Here is a 26,605-nt window from a genome sequence, read left to right on the forward strand (position 1 = left end):
GTTTCAGAAGGAATGGTACCAGTTCCTCCTTGTACCTCTGAGAGAATTCGGCTGTGAATCCATCTGGTCCTGGACTCTTTTTGGTTGGTAAGCTATTGATTATTGCCACAATTTCAGCTCCTGTTATTGGTCTATTCAGAGATTCAACCTCTTCCTGGTTTAGTCTTAGGAGAGTGTATGTGTCGAGGAATTTATCCATTTCTTCTAGATTTTCTAGTTTATTTGCGTACAGGTGTTTGTAGTATTCTCTGATGGTAGTTTGTATTTCTGTGGGATCGGTGGTGACATGCCCTTTATCATTTTTTATTGCGTCTATTTGATTCTTCTCTCTCTTTTTCTTTATTAGTCTTGCTAGCGGTTTATCAATTTTGATGCCATCCCCATCAAGCTACCAACGACTTTCTTCACAGAATTGGAAAAAACTACTTTAAAGTTCATATGGAACCAAAAAAGAGCCCGCAGCACCAAGTCAATCCTGAGCCAAAAGAACAAAGCTGGAGGCATCACACTACCTGACTTCAAACTATACTACAAGGCTACAGTAACCAAAACAGCATGGTACTGGTACCAAAACAGAGATATAGATCAATGGAACAGAACAGAGCCCTCAGAAATAATGCCGCATATCTACAACTATCTGATCTTTGACAAACCTGAGAAAAACAAGAAATGGGGAAAGGATTCCCTATTTAATAAATGGTGCTGGGAAAACTGGCTAGCCATATGCAGAAAGCTGAAACTGGATCCCTTCCTTACACCTTATACAAAAATCAATTCAAGATGGATTAAAGACTTAAATGTTAGACCTTAAACCATAAAAACCCTGGAAGAAAACCTAGGCTTTACCATTCGGGACATAGGCATGGGCAAGGACTTCATGTCTAAAACACCAAAAGCAATGGCAACAAAAGACAAAATTGACAAATGGGATCTAATTAAACTAAAGAGCTTCTGCACAGCAAAAGAAACTACCATCAGGGTGAACAGGCAACCTACAGAATGGGAGAAAATTTTCGCAACCTACTCATCTGACAAAGGGCTAATATCCAGAATCTACAATGAACTCAAACAAATTTACAAGAAAAAAACAAACAACCCCATCAAAAAGTGGGTGAAGGACATGAACAGACACTTCTCAAAACAAGACATTTATGCACCCAAAAAACACATGAAAAAATGCTCACCATCACTGGCCATCAGAGAAATGCAAATCAAAACCACAATGAGATACCATCTCACACCAGTTAGAATGGCAATCATTAAAAAGTCAGGAAACAACAGGTGCTGGAGAGGATGTGGAGAAATAGGAACACTTTTACACTGTTGGTGGGACTGTAAACTAGTTCAACCATTGTGGAAGTCAGTGTGGCGATTCCTCAGGGATCTAGAACTGGAAATACCATTTGACCCAGCCATCCCATTACTGGGTATATACCCAAAGGACTATAAATCATGCTGCTATAAAGACACATGCACACATATGTTTATTGAGGCATTATTCACAATAGCAAAGACTTGGAACCAACCCAAATATCCAACAATGATAGACTGGATTAAGAAAATGTGGCACATATACACCATGGAATACTATGCAGCCATAAAAAATGATGAGTTCATGTCCTTTGTAGGGACATGGATGAAATTGGAAATCATCATTCTCAGTAAACTATCGCAAGAACAAAAAACCAAACACCGCATATTCTCACTCATAGGTGGGAATTGAACAATGAGAACACATGGACACAGGAAGGGGAACATCACACTCTGGGGCCTGTTGTGGGGTGGGGGGAGGGGGGAGGGATATCACTGGGAGATATACCTAATGCTAGATGACGAGTTAGTGGGTGCAGCGCACCAGCATGGCACATGTATACATATGAAACTAACCTGCACGTTGTGCACATGTACCCTAAAACCTGAAGTATAATAATTAAAAAAAATAAAAATAAAAATAAAAAAAGAGATATGAGAGTTGGCAGGGGCTAGAAGTCCAGTTTAAAAAAAAAGTGAGATAAATAATCATCTAAAAATGATTTTAAAATTTTAAATAATTTTCTATTCTAAGACAAATGTTCTGTTTTAGGAAATATTTAATCATTATTTTCTTCATTAGGAATGGGTTTATAGTACAGAAAGAATTAAACAACCATAAAAGCGGACTTATTTGTAGGACAAAATAACACAGTATGGGAAAAATGATCCTTTGCACTTCTGAGTAGAGAACAGCCAGAAGAAACCATTCTTCATAAAGATGTTCACTATTATGTTACTTATAATAACAAAATGAGGAATTGAAAAGATGCTAGACAAAAAAAGTTTCAACTAAAATATGACTTCTTTACTTAATGAGATTATGCAGGCATTAACAGTGATGTCCCACAGTATATGGAAATACATAAAAATTTAATGATATCAAGTTAAGTGTTAAAATATAATGCCACATGGTACATTCAGGTTAACTTTAAAAATGTGAAAAAAAAACCCTAAAAATCAGGAAGGTAATTTTAATAGTGTTTCTATTTATATATTAATTGTAATTCTTCTTATATAACTGTATCACGGGTTTTTAAATGTTTAAATTCTGTTTATTATTTTAAAATTTTGTATGATTACATAGTTATGGTATGATAAAATGTTAAAATTCACTTTTCAAATTACAGCATAACACTTATAATAGTAATATTAGATGATATCATCTTAGCACTCACCATCAGCTATGCATAGTTGTAAGCAATTTTCATGAATTAACTCATTTGATTTTATTTACAAATGGAATACAGAGGGACAAAATGTTAATACCTTGCTTCATATCACAAAACTAGTGAAAACCCCAGGATTAAAATACAAATGGTATACTGCCAGAGTTCTAAGGTAACTGAACCAATTTACTCTCTCACCTGCAATGGATGAACAATTTGGCTGCATCTTAACAAAGCTTAGGCTTTTTAATGTGCTTGTATCATTCTCTTCAGTGTCTAGTGTTATCTCCTGATACTTAACATCAATTTTCTTGATAAGCAATGATGGTGAGTGCATATTCCTATGTTTATAGGTGGTTTATAAATAGACTTAGTTCAAATGCCTGTTTAGGTCTCTTGCCCTTTTCAACTGAATTGTTTGTTTATTATTGATTTATATCAATTCTTTTTATATTTCACATACAAGTCATTTGTCACCATTTTGAAACTACTGGATGGAAACAACTTGCCCACAGATCAGGAGTTCATGTAAGAACTCTGGACTCTAGTCTTCCACACTTTCTGGCTATCATTATTCTCTCTTCCTTCTTTCTCTTCTTCCTTTTCTTTCCTTCTCTTCTTTCTTTTCTTTTCCCTTCCTCCCTTCCTCCCTTCCTCCCTTCCCTCCTTCCCTCCTTCCCGCTCCCCTCCCTCCCCTTCCTTCCTTCCTTCCTTCCTCCCTTCCTTCCTTCCTTCTTTCCTCCCTTCCTTTCTCTCTCTCTCTCTCTCTCTCTCTCATAAATCTTCCACACTTCTCCTCTTTTCTAAAACTTTTCACTGGGCTCCCTGGAACCAGTGTGCAAAAAAAACAAATTATCCTTTTCCTTTCTAAATGATTGCCACTTTTGCTAATAACACTTCTGAAAAGAGGCAGCTCACTCTCTCAATCCTTACAACTGCTATAGTTTTAAGGGCAATCTCTTGGCCTTCCATCAAAATTACCATTTGTCCAGCTCCAAAGCTGGACTTGAGGTTCATGAAATCTTTACACTTGAGGTTCATGAAATCTAATAGTTCTCCTCTACCCTTATTCATTACTGTCAAGTAATAACTATTTTTAAGACTCTGCAACTATCCTGGGTGGTTTTAAGGATAATATCCAATAAGTCATTCTCAGAGTTCCCTTACTTTCTAACATCTAATGAACTTCCCCTGCACCTCAGTTGAGCCACCCAGATTCATGGCTGCATATTGGATCTTACCATCATCTGAAAATAATCTATTTTGAAATCACATCAAATCCTAATGTTCTACTCTCTGCTACAGTTTTCTCTCCTGGTTGCCTAATTTTCTTTCTCTGTTGATGTCTCTTGACTATTCACATTGCAATCTCCTAGTGATACTCTCATATCTCTTCTGCTCCCTGCTTTACATTTCTTTTACACCACACTGCTAGCAAAGCTGTCTTTCTACAACACAAAGTTAATCATTTACGCTCATATTTATATTGGATAAAGCCAATCTCCTTGACAAGACAGGCCAGGAAGCCATTATCTTGGACCTTGTATTTTCTCCCTCTCCAGCCTCACCCTTACACATGCCCTTTAAAAAATATTTTGGAGTTTCATGATCACACTATGTACTCTCTTGTCACTGAGACTATTTATATAAACATCACTTTACATTTTCCTTCAAAATACCTATTTATGCTCAGACATCATTTCTTTAAGAAAAAGTTTCATTTACTGTTTTCCCTTGGAATGGATTAAGATTCCCACCTCTAGAGCCCCTGTAAGTGAGTATTTATCACACCATAATATTTAACCTCTTTGGATGCTTCATCTAATTTACTCTGAATTGCAGGAGAGAAGACAACTGCTCTTACCTGGATTTTTAGCTCCAGTGTCTTTAGTAAAAATTAAGGGGAAGAAAAAGGAAGAAAAGAAAGAAGGAAGGAAAGAAGGCAGGAAGAAAAGAGGAAAGAGAGGAAAAATAAACAGTAGAAAGCCAGCACTGCAGATATTGTGTATAAAAATAATGCAATGATCTTAAAGGTACCTTTAAGAAATAAAAATAACAATTCATATAAAACAATGGTTACTTACGTATCATACAACTTCAACTTTAAATAATCAGCATACTAACACTATGTCATTCATAATTCCAATTTATCAATATAAAATATTGATATTGATATGAAAAAAAGGCTAGGTAATTAACCTCTTTGTTAGAGAATTAAGAACCTTGCTCTTCAAGATCGATCGTGTTCTTGGCAAGAACATGGATGGAGCTAGAGGCCATTTTCCTTAGGAAACTAATGTAGGAACAGAAAATCAAATACCACATGTTCTCACTTATAAGTGAGAGCTCGATGATGAGAACACATGGGCAGATAGAGGGCAACAACGACAGAGGGTGGAGGGTGGGAGGAGGAAGAGGATGAGGAAAAATAAGTAATGCATAGCAGGCTTAATAGCTGGGTGATGAAATAATCTGTACAACAAGCCCCCGTGATGCAAGCTTACCTATATAATAAACCTGTATATGGACCCTTGAACCTAAAAGTTAAATTAAAATAAAGAATATTGTTTTTAAATTATAATACAAAATGTGTACATACAGAAAACAAAACTAAATCATGGAGGTGAATACAACAGAAATGATTTTTGTGATAATCTGCTTGATTTTACTCTTCAAAGTTTAAAATGTGATTTTCTCATGAGATATCTCAAGTCTTCTTTTGTTGATGGTGGCAGAATTAATTGAATAAAAGCCCCTCCAAAACTGAAAAATAATTACATAAATATGTGCACTCTTAAAGAGCCACTTTACCTCATCATAAAAATTATATAAAACTTAGAATGAATGTAAAACTAAAATATAATTCTAGAGAAATTGATCAGATTTGTAGCTTCCTATATGAGATTACTCTAAAATCAAAGGGATTCTATAGGCTTATTTTATCGATTTCTGTGACCTCACAAATTTATGTACTACCCAAAATAATTTCAAAAGTATGGACTTAAGCCATTACAGAGAAACAGAAGAGAAATTTATGACTAGAATAGTAATAAAGTTATATATAAACACATACAAATAAACAACATATATTCCAATATCATAGTTCAATGTTAGTATAAATTTAATTATAAGCTTCTTAAGTACAAAAAATAAAAGCATGATGGCAATGACACATGAAGTCTAAGAGATAACATCATGATAAACAGAACTGAGAAGAACTTTTGTCAGGTAATGAAGGACATTTCCAACATATCTTTTTTTGTTAAAATAGGGAGTTTTATGTGATTAATTTTTAAAACTCCCTTTCAATGCAGGCTGATGACATAATTGCTGAAGCCCAATTTAATTTAAGCGAAACTGCGAAGGGCTAAAACAACATAGACTACATCTGTCTTGAGTTAGGGGTAAATTAGAACATAGAAGAGTGAGTGGCTTGCATATGGCCTCATTAGGCCATATTCCATATGAGATTATTAAAATTTATTTGCAATGTCACTTTGTTTTGGATTGGCCAGCTGAGATTTCAGTGTGTTATCTGCAGCAAGAACCAAGAATGCATTTTTTAGTAGATTCTATTAAAGGCAGAACATCTGTTTTGACAATCAGTTGGGAAGGGTTAATGGCCTTTTATAAATTAAGCAGCTTATCATGAGTCTCGATGAGTTGGGATTCATCCTACATTTTTTTTGAAAGTAAAATAAGGGGAGGATTTAAGGAAATCTACCTTTGTAAACAGTTTCTGACCTCTCTTCAATATGGCAGTAAATGAACTATAGCTATAATTGTTACCAGAACATTTTTTTTTTTTAAAAAAGCATTCTAAGTACCTAAACACAGTCACGGAAAAATCTTAACTAAATCCCGCATTAAATAAATTTTAAGTAATATAGATTTTTGATAGTACTTTCAAAAGATACTGGATGCCAATTGCAACCTCAGAAAACTAATTATATCTGATGTAGGGAATCATTGTTTAATTTTTATTTGAATGAAAAAATCATATGATAATAATTTTAATTTCAGAGTAGTTGATTTTAACCCATTTTTATGGCAATAGCCATTATCAAGGCCAATTATCTGTGAAAGCCATTTGTAATGCATGCTTATAAAAAGCATTTCATCAGTGCAGAGGAGATGCTTACCTTGCTAATCTCTGGAAATGGTGAGCATATATCTACTGAATCATTAATCTACAGCTTATAACAACTATTGGGTAGGAATGGGAAGGCTGAGAAGGGTGGTACAAATTTTTTTTAATGACCCTGGAGAAGGTGTTCTAAAATATGAGAAGACAATGGCTATGGATCTTGACCTTGTGGTATGTCATTAAGATACAAGGCTATGTGAGCTTCAACCAGATATTAAGGATCCACGCTGTATTTATAGAGGTCATTCAATAACCAATTCCTAACTACAGAGTCAAAGACTAAGGAAAAAATAAAACTAGGCATCTCAAGTTCTCTAATATTTCCTACAATGTGATAGAGATAATATCAATATCCACTTTGTATTAACTGAGTCTGAACCTCATCTGCTCCTCTTAGAGAAGATTAGCAAAAGAAACTGGGGCATACAATTTCTTAAAGAGGAAACTGGTATTAAATAATAAAAACCAAAACAACATGATATATGTGAGGACTAATGATTTGCTTTAAATGAAGGGCTACAGGTCATGCAGTGTGAAATTATTCCTGGAAAGTTACTGAAAGTTCGCAGACTGAAAAGGCTCAGAGCCTATCAGCTGGAGCTGATTAAGCAATTTTGTGGGCAGAACAGTTTCATTAATTTGTTTGAAGTATGATCACTTAAATAGTTAATGTGTACAACAGTCAATATTTTTATTCCATGACAAGAAAGTAACCTTTTAATTCTGACTTAGCCAGGTGGGCAAAATTTTAAAGCAAAGTGATTTAGATTGATTTAACACATACGAGACCCCAAAGGCTTGACAGAACAAGTGTACTTAAAGAATTACAAGCAGTTCAATTATCCTTGATTTCTAGTGGATAAGGTACTATATGACAGATTGAGTAGGTTGATCCAGTTAAAGACCCTTGTTTACTGTAATAGAGTGTTTGGGATTCAAATAGGGAATCATCAAAAATATTTTAAGAGTGAGAGAGACTTATAATATTTGCATTTTTTGAAAGTTGACCCAGGAAGCAGGTTGGGGTGTACAGAAAGGAGGTAGTTCACAAGGATCCTACTGGGACAATCCTAGAATAAAATTTGTGAGGCTGGTATACAAGACAGTCACAGTTGAGCTGAAGTAAAGAGACAGGATTAAGAACATTAGAATAGAATTGAGTAATATTATATTCCAGATGAGAAATAAAAAATGCTACTTAGGTTTCTAGTTTGGGAAAGTTGGGGTGTGAAGGTTTCAGTAGCTGAGATACAACAGATAAAATCTCTCTACTGGGATTTGGAGAAAATCTCAGAGCACAGCTCTGGAGTGATAACCACTCGGGCTCCACTTCTAAATTGCCATGTACTACTCATGGGACACTGGGAAATTTACTTAACCTCTTTGTTTCTCAGTTTCCTCATATGTAAAATGGGAACAATTATAATATTTATCTTATGTTGTCACTGTGAAAACAAAATGAGTTCATATATTGTGTTACTTATAACCATACCCCTTCATAATCTCAATTCCTACCTCACTCACTCTCAACCTGACACCATTAACCTTGATTCCAACAACCTTTGACGTCACTGTAATTTACAATGTACTATTTCTAAAATCTACTACTGTACCTCATATTTAATGTCCTTACTTCCCTCATTTCCAGCTCAAATTCCATGATTAAGCCTTACAATTACTCCTTTGCATATATTCTCAACTCTCTGACTGCCCTCTCTGTACATCACATTTGCCAAAAGACACAGTCACATGAAGACTGGGCTGTGCCTATTCCATTCATAAAGCTGGAATGTAACTAGATAAATATGACTGAATGTGAGTAAAGAAATATATTCATCCAAGCTGACTGGAATTATATACTAAATGGATGATTATTAACTAGAGGTAGCTGCTCTTTTCTCCTTGAAAATCACAGTTTCTTTGAACAATTTTGTTCCCACTTTCCTAGGTGACACAGGCTTCTTACACATCTTGCACCATCCTCACTCTAGCTAATGACCCAGGTTTCTATTTCTTTGAGAAAACAGAAGTATTATATCTTTTTGCCATTGTTGCCCCCTCAACACTACACAGATTGTTCCTTTTAAAATATAAGTCAGATAATTTCTGGTTCTGGTCAGAATCCTCTAATGGCTTCCTATTTTATTCAGAGTAAAGGCTAAAGATTTTACAACGGCCTAAATTATCCCACCAAATATAAAAATCGTATGATATCTTTGAACTTCTATTTTTCCTCCTATACACTCAGGGGTAGCCACTAATCCCCCCCAATGCCTTTGAGATCTGTCGAGTCTCTACTGCCTCAGAATCTGTTGGTGAAGTTCTGTCCCCAGATAGCCACAGGGGTGACTCCCTCAAATCACTCAACTCTACTCAACTGTCTCTTCAATGAATATCTTGACAGCCTCTTTTATCACTGCAGCCCCAACATTTCTTCTTTCTCTGCTTTAATTTTTCCCTTTACATTGAAAACAAAACCAGTACTTATTTATTGTATATATTTAAGGCACATGATTACTGTACAATTAATGTTTTGATATTGTTAAACAAAAATTATCAAAGCCCATTGTTTTGGACTGAGCTCCTACAGGAGGCCCCAACAGACCAGACCAGACCAAACCAAAATGTAAACCAATCTTTAGTACAAACAACTTGTACTAAAGCGTCACATAATCAAGCTGAAATTTTAAGGAAGCAAACTGAATCCCAGAACACATCAGTTGTTTCTAAAAATGTGAAATTCAAGTCTACCTGACTTGGTATAATAAGGATGTAACCTCTCCTTTAACTCTTTACCCAAAGAGTAACCTGAAGTAACGTGATGTTAAACAATCAGCTTTTGTTTTGTATTATTGTGTTTTCTTGTTCCCACCTTACAAAATCCACTGTTCTATGTCTGGTGGGAGCTCTCATTCTACTCTGTAGAATAGATGCTGTCCTAATTCATGAATAAATGCCTATTTGATCTATAAATAAATTTGTTGTTATTTTGTTTTCAATAGTGTAAATATTCATAGTGAAATAATTATTATAGTTAAGCAAATTAACATATCCTTCTCCTCACATCTCCTCATATAGTTACCCTTGTGTGTGTGCATGTGTGTGTGTGTATGTGTGTTAAGAGCACCTAGTCTCTTGGCAGATTTTCAGTATGTTATAATATACATATATACACACACACACATTTTTTTTTGAGACAGAGTCTCACTCTGTCACTCAGGCTGGAGTGCAGTGATGCAATCTTGGCTCACTGCAACCTCCACCTCCTGGGTTCAAGCGATTCCCCTGCCTCAGCCTCCTCAGCAGCTGGGATTACAGGTGCCTGCCACCATGTATGGCTAATTTTTTGTATTTTTAGTAGAGATGGGGTTTCACCATGTTGGCCAGGCGGGTCTTGAACTCCTGACCTCAAGTGATCCACCCACCTCGACCTCCCAAAATGCAGGGATTACAGGCGTGAGCCACGATGCCCAGCCATGTTATACAATATTAGCTATAGTCATCATACTGTACATTGGATTTCTACACTTATTCATCTTACATAACTGCAACTTTGTACTCTTTGACCAACATCTCCCCACTCCTCCCCTCTTCATATCTTCAGGAATCAACATTCTACTCTGTTTATGTATTTTAGTACAACCAGGTACTAAATAATTTATTTATCTTTATTGTTTATTGTCTACATTACCCCTGCTGGAATGTAAACTCCATAAAAGCAAAGATTTGTCTTTGCTTTTAATGTTTTCTTTCCTACCTATAATACTGTTTGGCACATACTAGGCATGCAATGAATATTTACTGAATAAATTAAATAATATTTTAGCATAGTCTCTGGGATAGTATATATGCTCAATCAAAAGAGCTATAATTATTGCAGTAGTAAATAATAATATATCGGGTATATGCACTTAAAATAATATGGGTCCTGCAGGTGGCAGTTCTAGGTTTGGAATTTAGGATAATGAGCTGAATATAAATTAACATGGTAATGCAATCAACTGAATAAACAAGATCTCATCGAGAAGAATACTAAGAGAGGAATGCCATAACATAGAAGGGTAGAATCCAGGGATGCACTGACATGGGCATGTTGACATTGTGAACCCAGGAAAGATACTGAAAGCAAGTATCCAGAGAAACAGAGAAAGGACCAGGAGTGAGGTATAATGGAAGTCAATGAAAGGTAGACATTTTGGAAGGACGAAATGCTCAGTAGTCATCACACACTTCAGAGTAGATAGTACCACAAAAATGGTAAACAACAAATGCTGAGATATAAATTATTAAAACTGTGGGGATATTTAATGATTGGAGATAAATCTTCAGAATAAAAACTGTCTAAAAACAGCAATGAAAGATTTTTCAAGATTGTTCAAAGACGAGAAAATTCACGTAACACACGCTCTTTACATTTGATCCTCTCAAAAAAAGAAGTGATAGCATAATAAAAAGAATACACCTTATATTTGAATTTATATAACTAGAGGTTGACATAAGTGGGCCAAGGAGGCAGACCCCAGGCTCACTGAATTGAGTGGGGTCTTGCACAGACGGATGGGTAGTAGGAAGAAATCATAGATCTCATCTTAGAGTTAAAATCTGAGATCAAAAATGCATCTAAACCAGTAAAATTGCCGTATTTTAAAATAAGAATATAAATAATACAAAAATTCTAGAAGTCTTCAAGACAACACTTAAATGAATAAAAACAACATTTAAATTAACCTAAAATGTAAAGTATTTTTGTATGGCTCTCATTTTATTTAATTAACCTTATTTACCATAAGATGTCTAATAAACCTTACATGAAGAAAGGAAATTTAGAATTAGTTATTGCTATACTCAGCAATATGGAGGTATTTTCTTTTCCTCTATTTTTGTAGTTTGAGAAAATGAAGCATTTTTAATAATTTTGTGAAATAAAGGCATTTAAAATACAACCAGTATTTTACAGATAATTACAAAATGAATCATAAGTGGTACAAAATGAGTAATATGATTAATTTCTAGGTTGACCTTTAGAAAAGTATTTTTCTATCATTTGTTAGTTGTTATAATTTTATTATATCAAATGGAAGTTCCAGCCATTTAATTTCCATGTTGTTTTTCAAAATGAGAAGTGCATCATGGATATAAAATAGTTCGTTTTTTAAAATAACTTTAATTTTCAAAGTAATTTGGGTTTTGAATAAGAATATTATTTGAATATCTGCTTCTCTTCCTACCAAGGTTCATTCTTTTCATAGTTACTTTACTCATGCATTTTCACTTCTATATTTATTGAATTAAGTAATTATTTTGCAGGTAGTTAAATTTATTGTTCAATAAAAATTATTTTAAAAAAACAGCTAATAGCAGTGCATAACTTTCTTCATGGATGTGTCATCATTTTAGGTAGCCTGTAACCTAGATGAGAGGTTGCAACCCTCAACGTTGCAGATATATAATGTGCATCTCCAGCAAAATTGCCCATAAGAATAACTTCATTATTCTGGGAAGCTAGATCTATAAAATATATAAAATGTTGAAGTGTTCTGCCTTTACAATTCCTGGTAAGTACAGCATGACTAAGTGATAAAACCTGAGTCAGCGTCATTTCAAGCATATTGTTCTAGAAAGCGTATTTTGACAGAAGGAAAAAGAAAATATAGTGGACAAAGGTGTTCTGTTTCAGAGTAACGACGTATTTTAGATCTATATACTTCTACCTTGATTGATGAAAAATTATCTCTAGAAGCTTTTAATGGTATACGAGACTGATAAGTCACAGCAATCCTAAGTTATAGTAGAATGATAAGGAAAAACTCACCAGTACCACTGGACAGATTGTTGTGGGTGGTAAAATATGGTCCTTCAAAGGTCCACAGTCACACTCAGGTTTTAGATGAGAAGCACATTTATTATGCAGCTAGAAAAACAGAAAGGGGGATAGTATCAAATTCTACATGACAATGCCTAACATGGGGGAGATTATATTTCAATCGAGATACAGCAAACACATTAAAAGTACAATAAAGAAATTATAAGAGCAAATAAACAGAGTCATAAAGGAATTCATAATACATTTGTCCTTATATATGTACCCTAAATAAACCATCTAGCAGCTTCTGTGACCCATTCTACACATTTTATACTTCTCAGAAATGTTTATATTAAAAATGTACTTTAGGTTTTGCACCAAAGAACCCTGATTTCTTTGACAAACACAAATTATTGTCCATTACAGTTCTTCCTTTGCTTATCTGTTAGCATAATCTTGAAACCACTGTGCCTGTGTATGCTTTTTTTTTTTTTTTTTTGACCCTCCTGTTTTCTCAAAGTCATTCCAAAGTGCACAGCTCAGTATGGGGCATAATTGATCCCATCATTAGTTTTAACTTTGTAATTCAATATGTAAATGTAACCAGAGATTCATCTCAGTAGGAGCAGGATATAAATAAAAGAAGATGATTATGATTATAAAAATTTTTCTGTATATTGTATTTATCAGCTCAACGTTAAGTTAGTATATAATCATACAATGTTCTATTTATTTTTTAATATGTATGAGCCCAAACTAATATTTTTATTAACCTGGTCATAAGTTTACATTAAGGTGTTATAACGTGGTGTTTTAAATAGTGATGTTTTAAAACTGAGATGGTAGTTTTTTAAAGAATTACACAGATTTGGTAAAATAATACTTGCTTGAGGGCATCTAGAGATTTCTCCCTCCTGCACTATGCATTAATTTGATATGAACTCTTCATACTTTAGAAAAAAATATACATTTCAATAAGATAACATGTTATGTTCAAAACAAAAAAGAGCCACATTATTTTTCCATTTTGAATCAAAAGCTACCTCATTTAAGCCTTGGCTGCATTAATTTCCACAACATACATACCTTTGTGAGCAGTTAATAATTATCTAAGCATGGGAGTCTAATGAGTGTTGATTTATTTTTAGTAATAGAACAGTATCAAAGAGGTATTTCTGCGGTCCTAGAATCTAACACTGCTGTCATGCTAACTCCCTGCACTGGAGTTAAGATGACTTGTACTGTAATTAATGCCCATTAGGTTACATTACATGAAATAAAAGTATCTTTACATGTTCATCCATAATTAGCAGCTCTGCTTCTCAGGGGCATATAAACTTCTCTATAAAAAAGTGATTTAATTGTATTAGGCACTACTGGTCTTTGTCAAGAGGCAAGAAGTGTTGAAGATAGAGAAGCAACTGAATGCACAATAGAACTAAATAAACTGATACTCAGAGCAAATTAAAAGGTATAGTTTCCTCAAAATAAAATTAGTGACTTATTTAAAATGTATTATTAATTTATTGGACCTAGTAATTAACTTTCTTAGAATCTGCCATGGCCATGGATGTTCGGATTTAGAGTTAACAGATTAGCAAGTGTTGGGATGGATCAATTTCTCCCAAAAGATATGCTGAAGTCCTAACTTCTGGGACCTTTGAATGTGAACTTAATTGGAAATAGGGTCTTTCTAGATGTATTTAAGTTAAGATGTTGGTTTAGCTGGACGCTAATCCAATGACTGGTGTCCTTATAAGAAGAGGGGAATCTGGACAGAGAGACAACGGCACAGAGAGGAGAAGTCCATCTGATAACATAGGTCGATATCTGAGTGATGCACTACAAGACAAAGAATTCCAGGGATTGCTGGCAACCACCAGAAGCTAGGAAGAAGCAGAAAAGGATTCTTCCAGAAAGCCTTCAGAGGGAGGATGACCTGCTGACATTTGGAATTCTAGCCTCCAGAGCTATGAGTGAATACATTCTTGTTGTTTTAGGCACCTATTATATGACATTTTGTTACAGCAGCCCTAGGAAACTAATAAACCCAGTACTATGAAAACGGCACTAAAACCAAAGAGAGATTATGGGTCTTAAGACTCTGCTGCACTATGGATGTCACAGAGAAAGAGCTTTGGCTCTTTAATCTTGGGGAACTTCCTTAAAACTGAGAAAACAGACTCTAAGAACCCTCTACAAAAAACAGATCCGAGATAAAAACCTATTTGTGTTTACAGCAATAAAGTGTTGAAATATTATTCTTGATTACAGTGTAAAGCTAAACATGTGACTCTGAAGGCCACAGGGGCAGGACATACTGAGTCTTATGCCAACACTGACTACAGATGCAGTCAGAGGCCTCAGCCTCCTCCACGCCTCCATCCATGTGTTTCCAACAATTTGCAACTGATATGGTAAAGGACGACTAAGCTCTCTGTATAGTTATTTGAGGGTTACTGATATAAGAAAGGATGGCAAAAATAAAATTAATTTAATGATAGTTTAGGGGCATTTAGGCTAGTTTCCCAGAAGGAAGGAAAGAATCGAAGACTCAGATAGAATCATGCAATAGATGAGCTTACCAGAGTGTGTGTGAAGGGGCAACTCTGTATATTGGGATTTGGGAGTTTCAGAGCATAGGTACTGACAATTGATTCCATGAAATTCTGGTCTTTGCAGAGCCAAATAAAGCTAGTGTGGGATTTCCCAGTTTGATTGCCACTGTGGTCCTGAGTTTTGTCTAGGTGGTCGTAAGGCACTCCCCAAGACATAGGAGGATCTATAAGTTTACTAACCATACTATCACCTGTTAAACAGAGTCACACAATGCAAGAAAATTCTCCTAACCAAGAAGTCTATATTTGATAATATGCAGGAATACCTTATGCTTGTATTAAGACTAGAATCTGGCAGCTAATAAATACATTTGCATAACCATCAACATTATGACGTTGTTTGTAGCCAAGAGTGTTAAAACTGAGGGCATCATGTTAGGAGTACGGATCATTTTACAAGTCGTGAATCAAATTTGTCTGACAGGTTTAGTTTATGCATCATATTTCTTGGAGATATACTTGAGGAAAAAATATACAATGTGAAAGCCAATGTGAAAAATGCGTATCATTTTCAGGACCACCTATAAAGTGTAAAAGTGAATATCATTTTTGCTGTGAACTTAAAATTGCTCTAAATCATAAAGTCTATTTTAAAAAGCAAAAATCAACAAAATTATACAATAGAATTCAAAAGCTACAAATTTTTTTCTTTAAGATACTGGTAATATTTTGTTTCCTGATCAGGTACTGCTTACAGAATATTCATGTGGGGAAAATTGACTGGGCTCTGCCCTTTGGATATAAATGCCTTTCTGTATGTACACTTTCCTTCAATGAAAAGCTTTTTATAGTTTGAAAGAATGAATTAGACCTACTATGTGATAGCACAACAGGGTGACTACAGTCAGTAATAATTTAATTGTACACTTTAAAACAACTTAAAGAAGGTAATTGGATTGTTTGCAACTCAAAGGATAAATGCTTGAAAGGATGGATACCCCGTTCCCCATGATGTGCTTATTTCACATTGCATGCCTGTATCAAAACATCTCATGTGCCTCATAAATGTATATACCTACTAAGTACCCACAAAATTAAAAATAAAAAAATTAAATAAGTGAATATCATCAACAATAGAAAGTTGCTTAAACTTGTCATCATATTTCGTGGACAAGAATATAAGAAAAAGACACACCTGAGTCCTTCTCAGTGTAAATAAGATGCTGAAGGCTGACTATTGTTTTAAAGATAACCTATATCCCAAATCAGCGAAATCCTAAACACCAAGGTCCTCATCAAGAATAGAAATGAACTAGAGCATTGAAGATGCTGCCTCTTTAGTAAAATAACCAATAGCGCACCAGAGAAAATCAATTGTTTACTATTTAAAATTTAAAAAAAACATTTTTGTTCAGTTATCTTTGTATTTTTTTCAAGCTAAGGCTAGAAATCCTTAGCTCATTTTTAAATATACATCCAGAAATTCCCATTCATGTTAAGGGATTCAGTGCCATATGTAGGAAAATCATATAATAGAAACCAGCTTTTCCTGGAAGTGAATTAAACACTTGGAAATAATTTCAGAGTTTATGACAACTTCCAGTAGCACCTAATTTAGAGCCAGATCTATGTTTATTAGAAAAAGCTGTCTCAAGATAGAAAGAAAAAGATAGTGTGTGGATGTCTGTGTGCATGTGTGCCGGCATATAATTCTATGGATGGAGTTAGGAAGAGTGGCTGTGCTGGTCAGAGAAGAAAATGGAATCTGAGAAGTCAAAAGCAGGAAAAATGGAAACTAAGTGTTCATAGGAATTTAGAGGAAAATAAGAAGAGAAATAAGCTATTTTTCTAAAGAAAAATTTGAAGGCCTGATTTGGAGGCACATATTTACTGGTTCACCCATTACACTGGCCCCTAATATTTTGCAGTTTGGGGTACTTCCTAAGACTGGCATTTACTGAAGCAGAAATGTTTCCATGGCATTGGAAACCTTTAAACATTACTGTTAGGAATTTAGTATCTTAATAAACAATATTATCTCTATATCATAGCAAAAGTTAGTAATTCATTTTTATGAAATAGGTGTTCTTTTTTCAAGCCTAAATAAAATCCCTCAACTTCCCATCCTGGTGAGTCCTGCCTGACCAGTGAGAGCTTACCCTGACAAGCAATGATTCACAACATGTTATACAACGAAGGTCAAGAAAACACACTTTCAGAAGAAATGAACAGGTATAAGCAGTGGGATATTAAGGATGTTAGTAATCAAGACACGAAAGAGGACTGAGGTGAATATTTTGCCTGTCACAGAGGATTGAAATATAAAACACAGAGACTGGTTGCCTAATTATCAGAAGGCAGTTTTCCACTGATCTTTCCTAAGCTTTTCGTATTTTTAATTTTGAAGTGGCTAGATTTACAAATGAACAGAAAATTTCATTCTAAGAGCCTAACTTTATATCTACAAGATAGCCAACTAGTAAATCAAGAAACTGCAAGTATGAACTGAAAAATGGGTGTGAAAATTGATTCTTAAGTATTCATTTAAGCTTACTTGCATACCTGATGGAGATTTGAGTATTACAGGATGATACTATAAAACAAAACTTAAATAGGACATATGTTTGAAATTTAATATTCTACTGTGAGAATAGCATATCAGAGATTAAAGTGATCTTACTGAAGCCTTCTCTACACTCAGTACTTTGTCAAGAACTTCAGGTGATTAGGAAAAAATGTGTGACATGGACAAGCAACAGGAGCGGGCTATAGTTAACAGTGCAAACAATGTTAGACCGTGGTGTGAAACCAATGGAGAGCATTTGAGTTTTTCCTTTGGATGTGGAATGTAAGTACAGAAACTATTCAGAATCAAGATATATTAGTGTCAAGAAAAATTTCAAGGAAGACAGGTAACCTAACTTGTTTCCTAAAGTATGATTAGAATTTAAGATAGGTGCATTCAAGGGACCGGGATGAACAAAATAGTAGGCATGAGGGAAACATGGCCTCCCCAGGGGACTGCCAACAGAAATACACAGCTATGGCAGAGGGTGCGTGTAGAAGAGGAATATTATATACAGTTATGTTTAGGTTTGATTCTGATTTCTAAAGAACTAAAAACCAACTTGATGCAAGGGGTGTTGAGGGCTGCATTTATTATCACAGAACTATTATAGATTGCTAAAGAAGGCATATAACAAACTAGTATTTTCAGAAGATCTTTCTGGAGGTGGTATGCAGCCTGCATTATAGGAAAAGTACCTTCTGTTAGGGAGATGAGCCAAGAGATTTTGACTCTAATCTAGTCAAGAGGTGCTAAGAGCTTGCACTAGGGCTGCGAATGTGGAGACAAAACCTCAAATCTGAGAGAGATATTTTAAGTAGGAAATGACAAGACTCAGTGACAGGTTGTGTACAAGAGATAAAGGTAAAAGACAAGAGTAAAAAAAATTGACTTCAAACTTTTTTTCCAATGACTGGAAGCATGACAATACCAGGTCTGATAGAATGAGAGAGTTGTAGTAACCGTCTTTGGGAATAAAAATCAGTCAGTTGGGCTTAGGATTTAGTGAGATTCAGGACCACAGGATTCTGGATGTTTTTTTGAGTGCATGCAGGTGCTGTTCTGACTCAGACTGTACAACTATCCATCCTTGTACAGGTGAGAGAGAAATGACGTAAGTGTTCTTCATGGAGTGCCCTCTGGAATCCAGGGATTGGTTTATGTGCACCCAAATGTATTTCATAATACCCACAAATATAATTGTTACTTACTAAGCACTTAATATGTATGAGGTCTTGTCCTAAACATATCTACAGAGATTTTTTGCCCCTTTAATCCTCATAATAATCTAATAACTTAGGTATCATTAACTCCATTTGACACATTAGGAAATTTGTCTAAACTGGTTACATAAATGGCCCAAGATGGCACAACTAGTAAGTGAGGAGACGATCTTAAGAATCTGGTTGGTCTGAGTTGCAACAGTCAAATCATTTCCAAAAGTCATATATAAAAGGAAGTAATGGCTTTTGGACAAACCCTGAAAGAAAGCCAAGCATCATTCTTTCTGTTTCTCTCTACAATATATTCTTCACGGAACCCGAATTTCAGATAGGCCTTTCTGAAGCCAGCACTGACAGCGCCATATCCCATTACTCCCATAACTTCTGCTATCTCTTTGTTATGTCCATAGTACTTTCTGGAAAGTGTAAGAGCAAAAGAAAGTACATTCAGTTGTTTAAAGGCAAGCAGTAGTAGTAGATACTCATCAGTCAAGAGCAGATCAATTTTATGCTGAAATTTTCATGCAATGGCTCAATAGAAAACTATAAATACTACTAAATACACAAATGTTCTGAGGTAAATATATCCTGTTTAACCAAGGCACAAAATCAATAATTAAGTAAATGTGTCCCTAAAATTGCTTAAAATTAAAAATCCGGAACTGGATGGAGGCTGAAGTGACTTTTGAGAAACTGATAGAGTCTCCTGGATATATGATAACTTTTTAAAAATTTGCACAAGTTGTGTTTTATGAACTTAATACCCATAAGACCCCTAGAGCTCATTGTTTATAGAAAATAAGGCTGAGGATGGATAAAAGTCTCAGGACTTTAGAGAGCTTAGTAAGAGGACAGCCTTTTTTTTTTCTTTCTGACTCTGCCTTAACTCCACCAGAGATCCCTGGTTAGCCTTGTTTCCTAAATAGAACTTTGAGATTGATTAATTGATTTATTTATTAATAATTTTGAACTTGGGGATTTAAGACATTTGCTCTTTATGTTGTGCTTTGCCATAATGACAAACAAAATCACATTCAGCTATTCAATGGTATTTAGTGTAAGAATAAAATGTTAAGGGTATATTGTCTTATCTGATTTGGGAGGTATGATATTTAGATTTTTAAAAGTACAGTCTATTGAAAAGTGAAATCCTTTTTCCTGTAAAAGAAAGTGCCTCTTTTCTTGTAAGGCTAGGGTCAGGATCAAGACCAAAGAAAAATGAATAACTTGTGAATGGTAGGGCTAGGTGTGGATTCTGAAGTACCAGATAAGAAGAACCATGAAAACAATGAGAAAAACAAAAAGCAAAACCATGAGGAAAACAAAATGGAATATAATACAAGGAAAGGAAGAATTTTAAGATGCTTTGTGTACCAGGAAGAGACAACTAGCAATGGTAACTTTGAGGACAGTGGTTCCCATGACTGGAAAGGGTAGAAGACAGACTTCATGGAGATTAAATAGAGAAAGAATGAGAGAATTCAAATACAGAAAATTCTAACAGCTTTGAAAGCTTTTCCATTAGAAAAGGCAGCAATGCATGTTTTTAGAGGGTTCAAACTGAGTACACACTTAAAAACATTGATTTTTCAAGAACTAAAAAAGAAAATATGAATAATAAACCTAAGACAATAAGTTTGTAATTTATGGAGAATAGGAAAACAATTGGAGATACAAAGAAGAAATTATTTCTAATATTATCTAATCTCAGCTTATGTTAAACTTAAGATATAACCAGTGAAATATTCACTATATGAAAAAAATAAGAGGAAGCTCCCTACAAGGTCAGAAACAAAAATGACATATGTTTGTAAATGCTTAGCAAAAGAAAAAAAAACTGGTTTTTAAAAATCTACATGAATGTTTTTAAAAATGAAGTAGTTATGATCTTCTTAAAACTGGGAATTCAATGTTTGAGTAATTCATGTGTAAAATTTGAATCATCGTTAGACATTTTATTATACTAACCAAACACCTTTAAAAAAATATCTTTCATAATTAAGAAAATTTCAAATGTAAACATAATTTAACTAATAGCTGAAAATGACTGCAGAAAATGTGTTCATTTAAAGGAAAGTACTTAATTGTATTTTTGAAAAGTAAGTCAGTTGTTTTTCTCATCATTCTGTATGAGTGTGCATGTGTGTGTGTGAGTGTGTGTGTATGTGTGTGTGTGAGAGAGAAAGAGAGAGCATTTAAGAGAATTGTTTAAGCCCTGGGTTGAGGGTGGGGCACTTGGGGACACAGTGGAGACAGTTATTTACTTAACTGATTCAGTGCCTCCTACTGTTTTATTCTGACAAAAGTAAAAACGTTAGTCCTGTAACACGAATACTCACTCTAAGCTGGGAAACAAAACCTCAGCCCCATAAATATTTTGTACAACATTATCAAAAATAGCTATTATTGAAAATGTGTGATTCTAATTAACTTACAGAAATTACACATATAACTGTAGAAGTACCATCTAACAACTGCATTCATTCCAAAAATTTTTTCAAGCTAGATTTGACAGTCAATCAAACCAGGTGAAATTCCAAAGTGTCCCAGAAAAGACCAATTTATCTCTTCTTACTTAATTGTGAACACCATCAAGACTAGCATTTACATCAGTCTCTCTTATACCCCAATGTATGATTTAACTGAAACAGGAAGGCAACAATATGTTGGAAGAAGCGTAAGATGAATTTTTAGATGCATCAAGACCTAAATAAAACACGGACTACTTGCCCTTCTATCTAGTCACGTGGTCAAGGACAATTTGCTTAACTTTTTTTGGTCTTAGTCTTCACTATTTACTGAAATCATTGAAGCTCATTGTTCATTTTTCTAACCCTTTTAAGCCCATAGATTTTATGACTAAAATAAATTTACAATAAGCAAACCAGAAAACCCTTATTAAACAGGGTTGTGGAGCAAAGGGAGAGCTGAGTTCTACCCAAACAGTATCCTATTCTTATTGCTTACTCCTAGCCATGGTCTCTGATTACCTTCCCGGGAACCTCTAACACTCCATGGAACACAGTTTAAAAACCATACCATGGTATCATCTCTTAGATTGTCACCAGCTCTAAAATTCAGGACTCTATGGGGACAAATCTGACCCTGAGCCTATCTCTTTGCAAACAAGCTGAAATGAGAAGTTTCCATGGTTTTATGCTTACACTCAGTTTCAGGAAGCCCTTCTAGGGTAGGACTTTCAGAGAGTATGATATACATGTCTTCAGTGTGGGTGAATGCTGGGATTTGTTTTCCAATTGTTACTCACTGTGATCTGACACCAAACACAATGCAGTCCTGTCAGGCCCTGGTAACATTTAACAGTTTTGTGGCACTTATCACACTTGGTTGGGCAGTTACCTTCAACCCAGTAATGGTGCATGACCTAGAACAGAATGACATCATTGTGATAAGAGGACACACCACATAATGGCCACCTTCAGAAAGCAAGCATGCACACAAACTTACATCAGTGTTCCTTTTGGACTTCACATAGGTCTTGATGCAAGAGGGAGGTGCTCGAGCCACACAGCGCTCATGGACTGTGTACTTGCAGACTGAAAGGAAACAGGTACACAAATTCAGAGCTAATCCTGGTCCTGGTTGTAATTTTATAGAGAAAGAATGACATTAACAGAACCTCATTTCATATCCACTGCTCCCTAATCAATCCAATCAGCCACATCAAGGAGAAGTCCAAGTCGACTGTTTTTACCATGGAATATAAAAGGCCAATTAGTACAGGAAATATTATGCATGTGAAAAACCAAGGCTCCTCTATCATGGCATAGCAGGAAATGCTTAATTAAATCAGTCCTCACTCAAATTTTTCACAATAATTCCCAGATGACAAAAATATTAAAGACAAATTGATGACTGCCAAATGGCTTGGTGTCATTTGCTAGAAGGAAGGGATCTATATTTTACAAAGTATAGGCATGAGAGCAGCTGGCGGGTATGGGAATAAAAGCCCATGAGTTTATGCTATTTTGTCTCTTATCTAAATCTTAAATGGCTGATTAGTCTATTTCCAGAGAAGAGATTTCATCATACATGCCAGGCCTTTGGTGAAAATTCATCCTTCACTTGCCATCATGGCATCGTTTGTCCAAAAGCAACAGCCTTTGCTGGGCGGCATATTGTATACATATGGAAAAATTTATGTTACTATGCAAATGTATACATACACATAAGCAAATATATGTATCTATGTATATATATAATATGTGTCAGAAAACCAAGACATACATTTTTGGCATCTTCAAATTCTTTATGGTTTGAGTCTGAATATGATTTAGGGTCAACTACATGTGTTCTTCTAATAAAATGTTGATTCCAGATTAAGGGTTCTAAAAGCATAAATATATAAAACAGTACTTAAAAATAAACACGTAGCCTCCTCAATAAAAACAAAAACAAAAAACTAACCACTGCCTCAAATTAAAATGGAAAACACTAAATCCAAATAATATTTATATAGTAAAACTCTCCCAGAATATTCATATCTGTGATTTTCTTTGGCAACATTGAGGGAGAAAACATGTTTTCTCTTCTCCTCCGTATTAAAAATAATATTGAATATTGCATTCACCACACTAATCAGTAAAAACTTATGAGCAAAATTCTCATTCCTCATATATCACTCATCTTATTTGAGACTTATCATTTTGTTTTATGTGTTCTTGTTAACAGACTCTACCATAAAAATTCCTTTTCTTAAATATAATAGAACTTTAAAAACAAAGTACTTCCTTTGTATAGGGAGAATGTTCTAGTGTAACTAACATGTAACTAAACTTTCAAACGTAGCTGTCAGAGACTATGTTACACATGGCAAATTTCAGGTAACTTTATTAAAATTCGTAAATAGTTCAGAAATCATATGCATATGTGGCACTAAAACATGGTATTAAGTTTCAAGTAATACAGCTGAGAGAAAGGAAATTCTCAAACATATTACCAAAGAAGCTGCTAGCTAACGACAAACAAACAAACAAACAAAAAACCTATAAACCATGGATGGTATTGGAAGCCAGGTAAGAAATTAGATTTAATTAAATGCACAACAATGGAATGTGTCTAATGAACTTGACAGTTTCAGTAATTCTGTACAAGCTGAAAAGGTTGGGGAGAGATAAATTGATGGATTAATGGAGAACTTAAATGAAGGGGGTATAATATCTTTTTTATCAGGACTATCGTGGATTGTAAAATTTTCTCAGGTAGATATGCTGTAGATTTAAAATTACTTAGGTGATTTTATAAACTAACTGTTATATACACTATAAGAACATTCTAATTGGCAGACCTGAGTTAACAGAATAAAATGAAAATTGCAAAGATGGGTGAACTGAAATTTTTAAAATGGCCACAACTCATTAATCATCAATGCTTTGCATTCCAATGTCTATTAACCATATATGAAGATTTTCTTTCTGTTAGCATTGAAAATAATAGGCTTGAGGTGTAAAATTAGTTCGTATATCTTGCGATTTCCTAATTTTAATGCAAATCTATTTTTAATCAATTAATGTAACTTAAACAAAATACCCAAAGGAATCAACTCATTATAAGCTGTTCATGTGAATAAAGTCACTAACATTTGGGGAGGGGGGGATGAATATGAATAAGATGTAAGTATGAAAAACTAGTGGAAATATTCAAAATAATCCCTGAAGAAATGGGAAACATGAATAAATTAAACTACAGTGGAAAGAAAATTGCTGAAGACTTGGAAAATGTCCTTCATTTTTTTACAACGGTAGGTTTTTCCAAAACTGAAGAAATTAGAGTAACCTAAATATTCAAAAACACACTACAGGAAAATATAAATCACATGTACAGAGACAGTCCAGATCAGATCTTAGGTCTCCATTTACAAATAAGACTATTCCACGAAATCAACCTTTCCTCACTTGAGGAGATGATGTCCAGGCAGAGCAAATGTACTCACAGGAACAGCAGAGGCCCTGCTTCCCCACGCCAATCAGCATGTTCAGGCAAAGGTTGCAATAGGCAGGTTTGTTAAAGTGCTTCAGTCGCCACACGTGCTGTCCATCATCCTTCACGTTCTGCATGGGACGTAAGAGAAACAGATTTCACTTAATGAAATAAACAGTGAAAGATGTAAGTGCCAATGAAATTCAGAGCTGGACTGAAGCATGTGAAGACAATCTGTTATTTCATCCCTGACTTTCTCCAAGATCACCGCAGAGCCTTTAGAAAAACACATGTGCTCCAGTGAAATGAGATAGTGCTAACAAATCACCGATGCTATAGCAACCCACAAATCCTTGTCTAATATTAACAGCTCAACAGCGTACCCCAAGCCATCGTCATGACCTGCCAAATGGATCAGGGACGTGATTGCCTCTCCTTTAAATACTTTATCCTTAGCACAATTCCATAAACAAATAAATAAATAAAGAGAAAGAGAAAATACCCTTCAGTGGAACAGCCTGATAAATAAAAGCTTGCAAAGACGTCATTAACCCTTGCTTACTAGTAGTAATATACAAAATTCATGATGGTGATCAGGTCATGTAAGGTGGCAGAGGAATGGGATGGGATGGAAAACTAATACTAAAAGGTAAGTTATTGGTGACATCCTAGGGCTTCATTCGAGAAGTCCTTATACTATATTCCAATTTATATTAATACATTGAGTATGCCACAAATAGTATATTTTAAAAGGTAAACTTTTTAAAGGATTTCATTATGTTACCATTTTGTTTACCCCCTTATAAAATATAAGTAGTTTTAATCCCACAGAAAGATGGTAAAAATATTAAAACTGTATTAATATTTTTATTTATAACAATCACTGTGGTTATTTGCCACAATACAACCTTGGGTTTAAATTAATTCCTACTTTAGCAAAACACTTTATTTTTTTCTCTTCTCAGTAAAACTCTCTATATCATAATAGCTACTCCTGTAGGTATTTAATCACAGCTGCATTGTTCAAGATTAAAATAAAATGAAATAATATGATGCTTAGGAATTTCTTGAACTCCTTACAAGAAGGTCAAGATATTAAATGAAATTATTATATATTATTACTTTTGCTACCATCATTTTCTCCATTAACGTGTACTTTTTGTAGTCTAATCACCAAATTATATCAAACAGATTAACATTTATTGGTATTCTATTGAAAACATTATTTGCCATAACTTTCCAGGTTACCAAAGTTGTCATATTTCTTGGCACACATTCGCCTAATAATTTCTGAGCATCTTTTAAGTGCTTGGGCATTAACATTACTCCTGTGGTAGTGAGGCAATATAAATATATTCAGATCATCTTGTTTCTCTTGATAATAAAATATTAATAATAATGCTCCTAACTACCTTTCCTATTCCCCGTCAAGGGATAAACCACCAGATTTTTAATACTAGAGAAAATCTATAGTAACTAATTCTTACATTAGAACCAGAAATGTCAAATTTGCATCACAACATGAAACATTAATGAAATGCTTCCTGGGCGATAATTCTTGGTGGGTCTCTTGAATTTCTTCATGTTTTGCAAACAGAAGCACTGTCCTTTCTTTTTCTTTCTTTCTTTTTTTTCTTCTTAAGACTATCTTTTCAAAGATGTTTGAGTA

The 26,605-nt window shown here is 34.6% G+C and overlaps 1 protein-coding gene across 13 annotated transcripts in view; it reads right to left on the minus strand.

Moving 5' to 3' along the window:
* DGKB (diacylglycerol kinase beta) overlaps positions 1-26,605 on the minus strand; it is a 760,061-nt gene that overhangs the window by 512,987 nt on the left and 220,469 nt on the right. For all 13 annotated transcript variants that reach the window (XM_031013463.2, XM_031013457.2, XM_031013455.2 and 10 more), the window contains 4 exons: positions 24,950-25,067; positions 22,465-22,553; positions 22,265-22,381; positions 12,659-12,757 (listed from right to left, as the gene is read on the minus strand). In XM_031013463.2, the coding sequence (XP_030869323.1) occupies positions 12,659-12,757; positions 22,265-22,381; positions 22,465-22,553; positions 24,950-25,067 (423 nt within the window). The remainder of the gene's footprint in view (positions 1-12,658; positions 12,758-22,264; positions 22,382-22,464; positions 22,554-24,949; positions 25,068-26,605) is intronic.

Source organism: Gorilla gorilla, chromosome 6, assembly GCF_029281585.2.
Source record: "Gorilla gorilla gorilla isolate KB3781 chromosome 6, NHGRI_mGorGor1-v2.1_pri, whole genome shotgun sequence".
Lineage (NCBI taxonomy): Eukaryota > Metazoa > Chordata > Mammalia > Primates > Hominidae > Gorilla > Gorilla gorilla.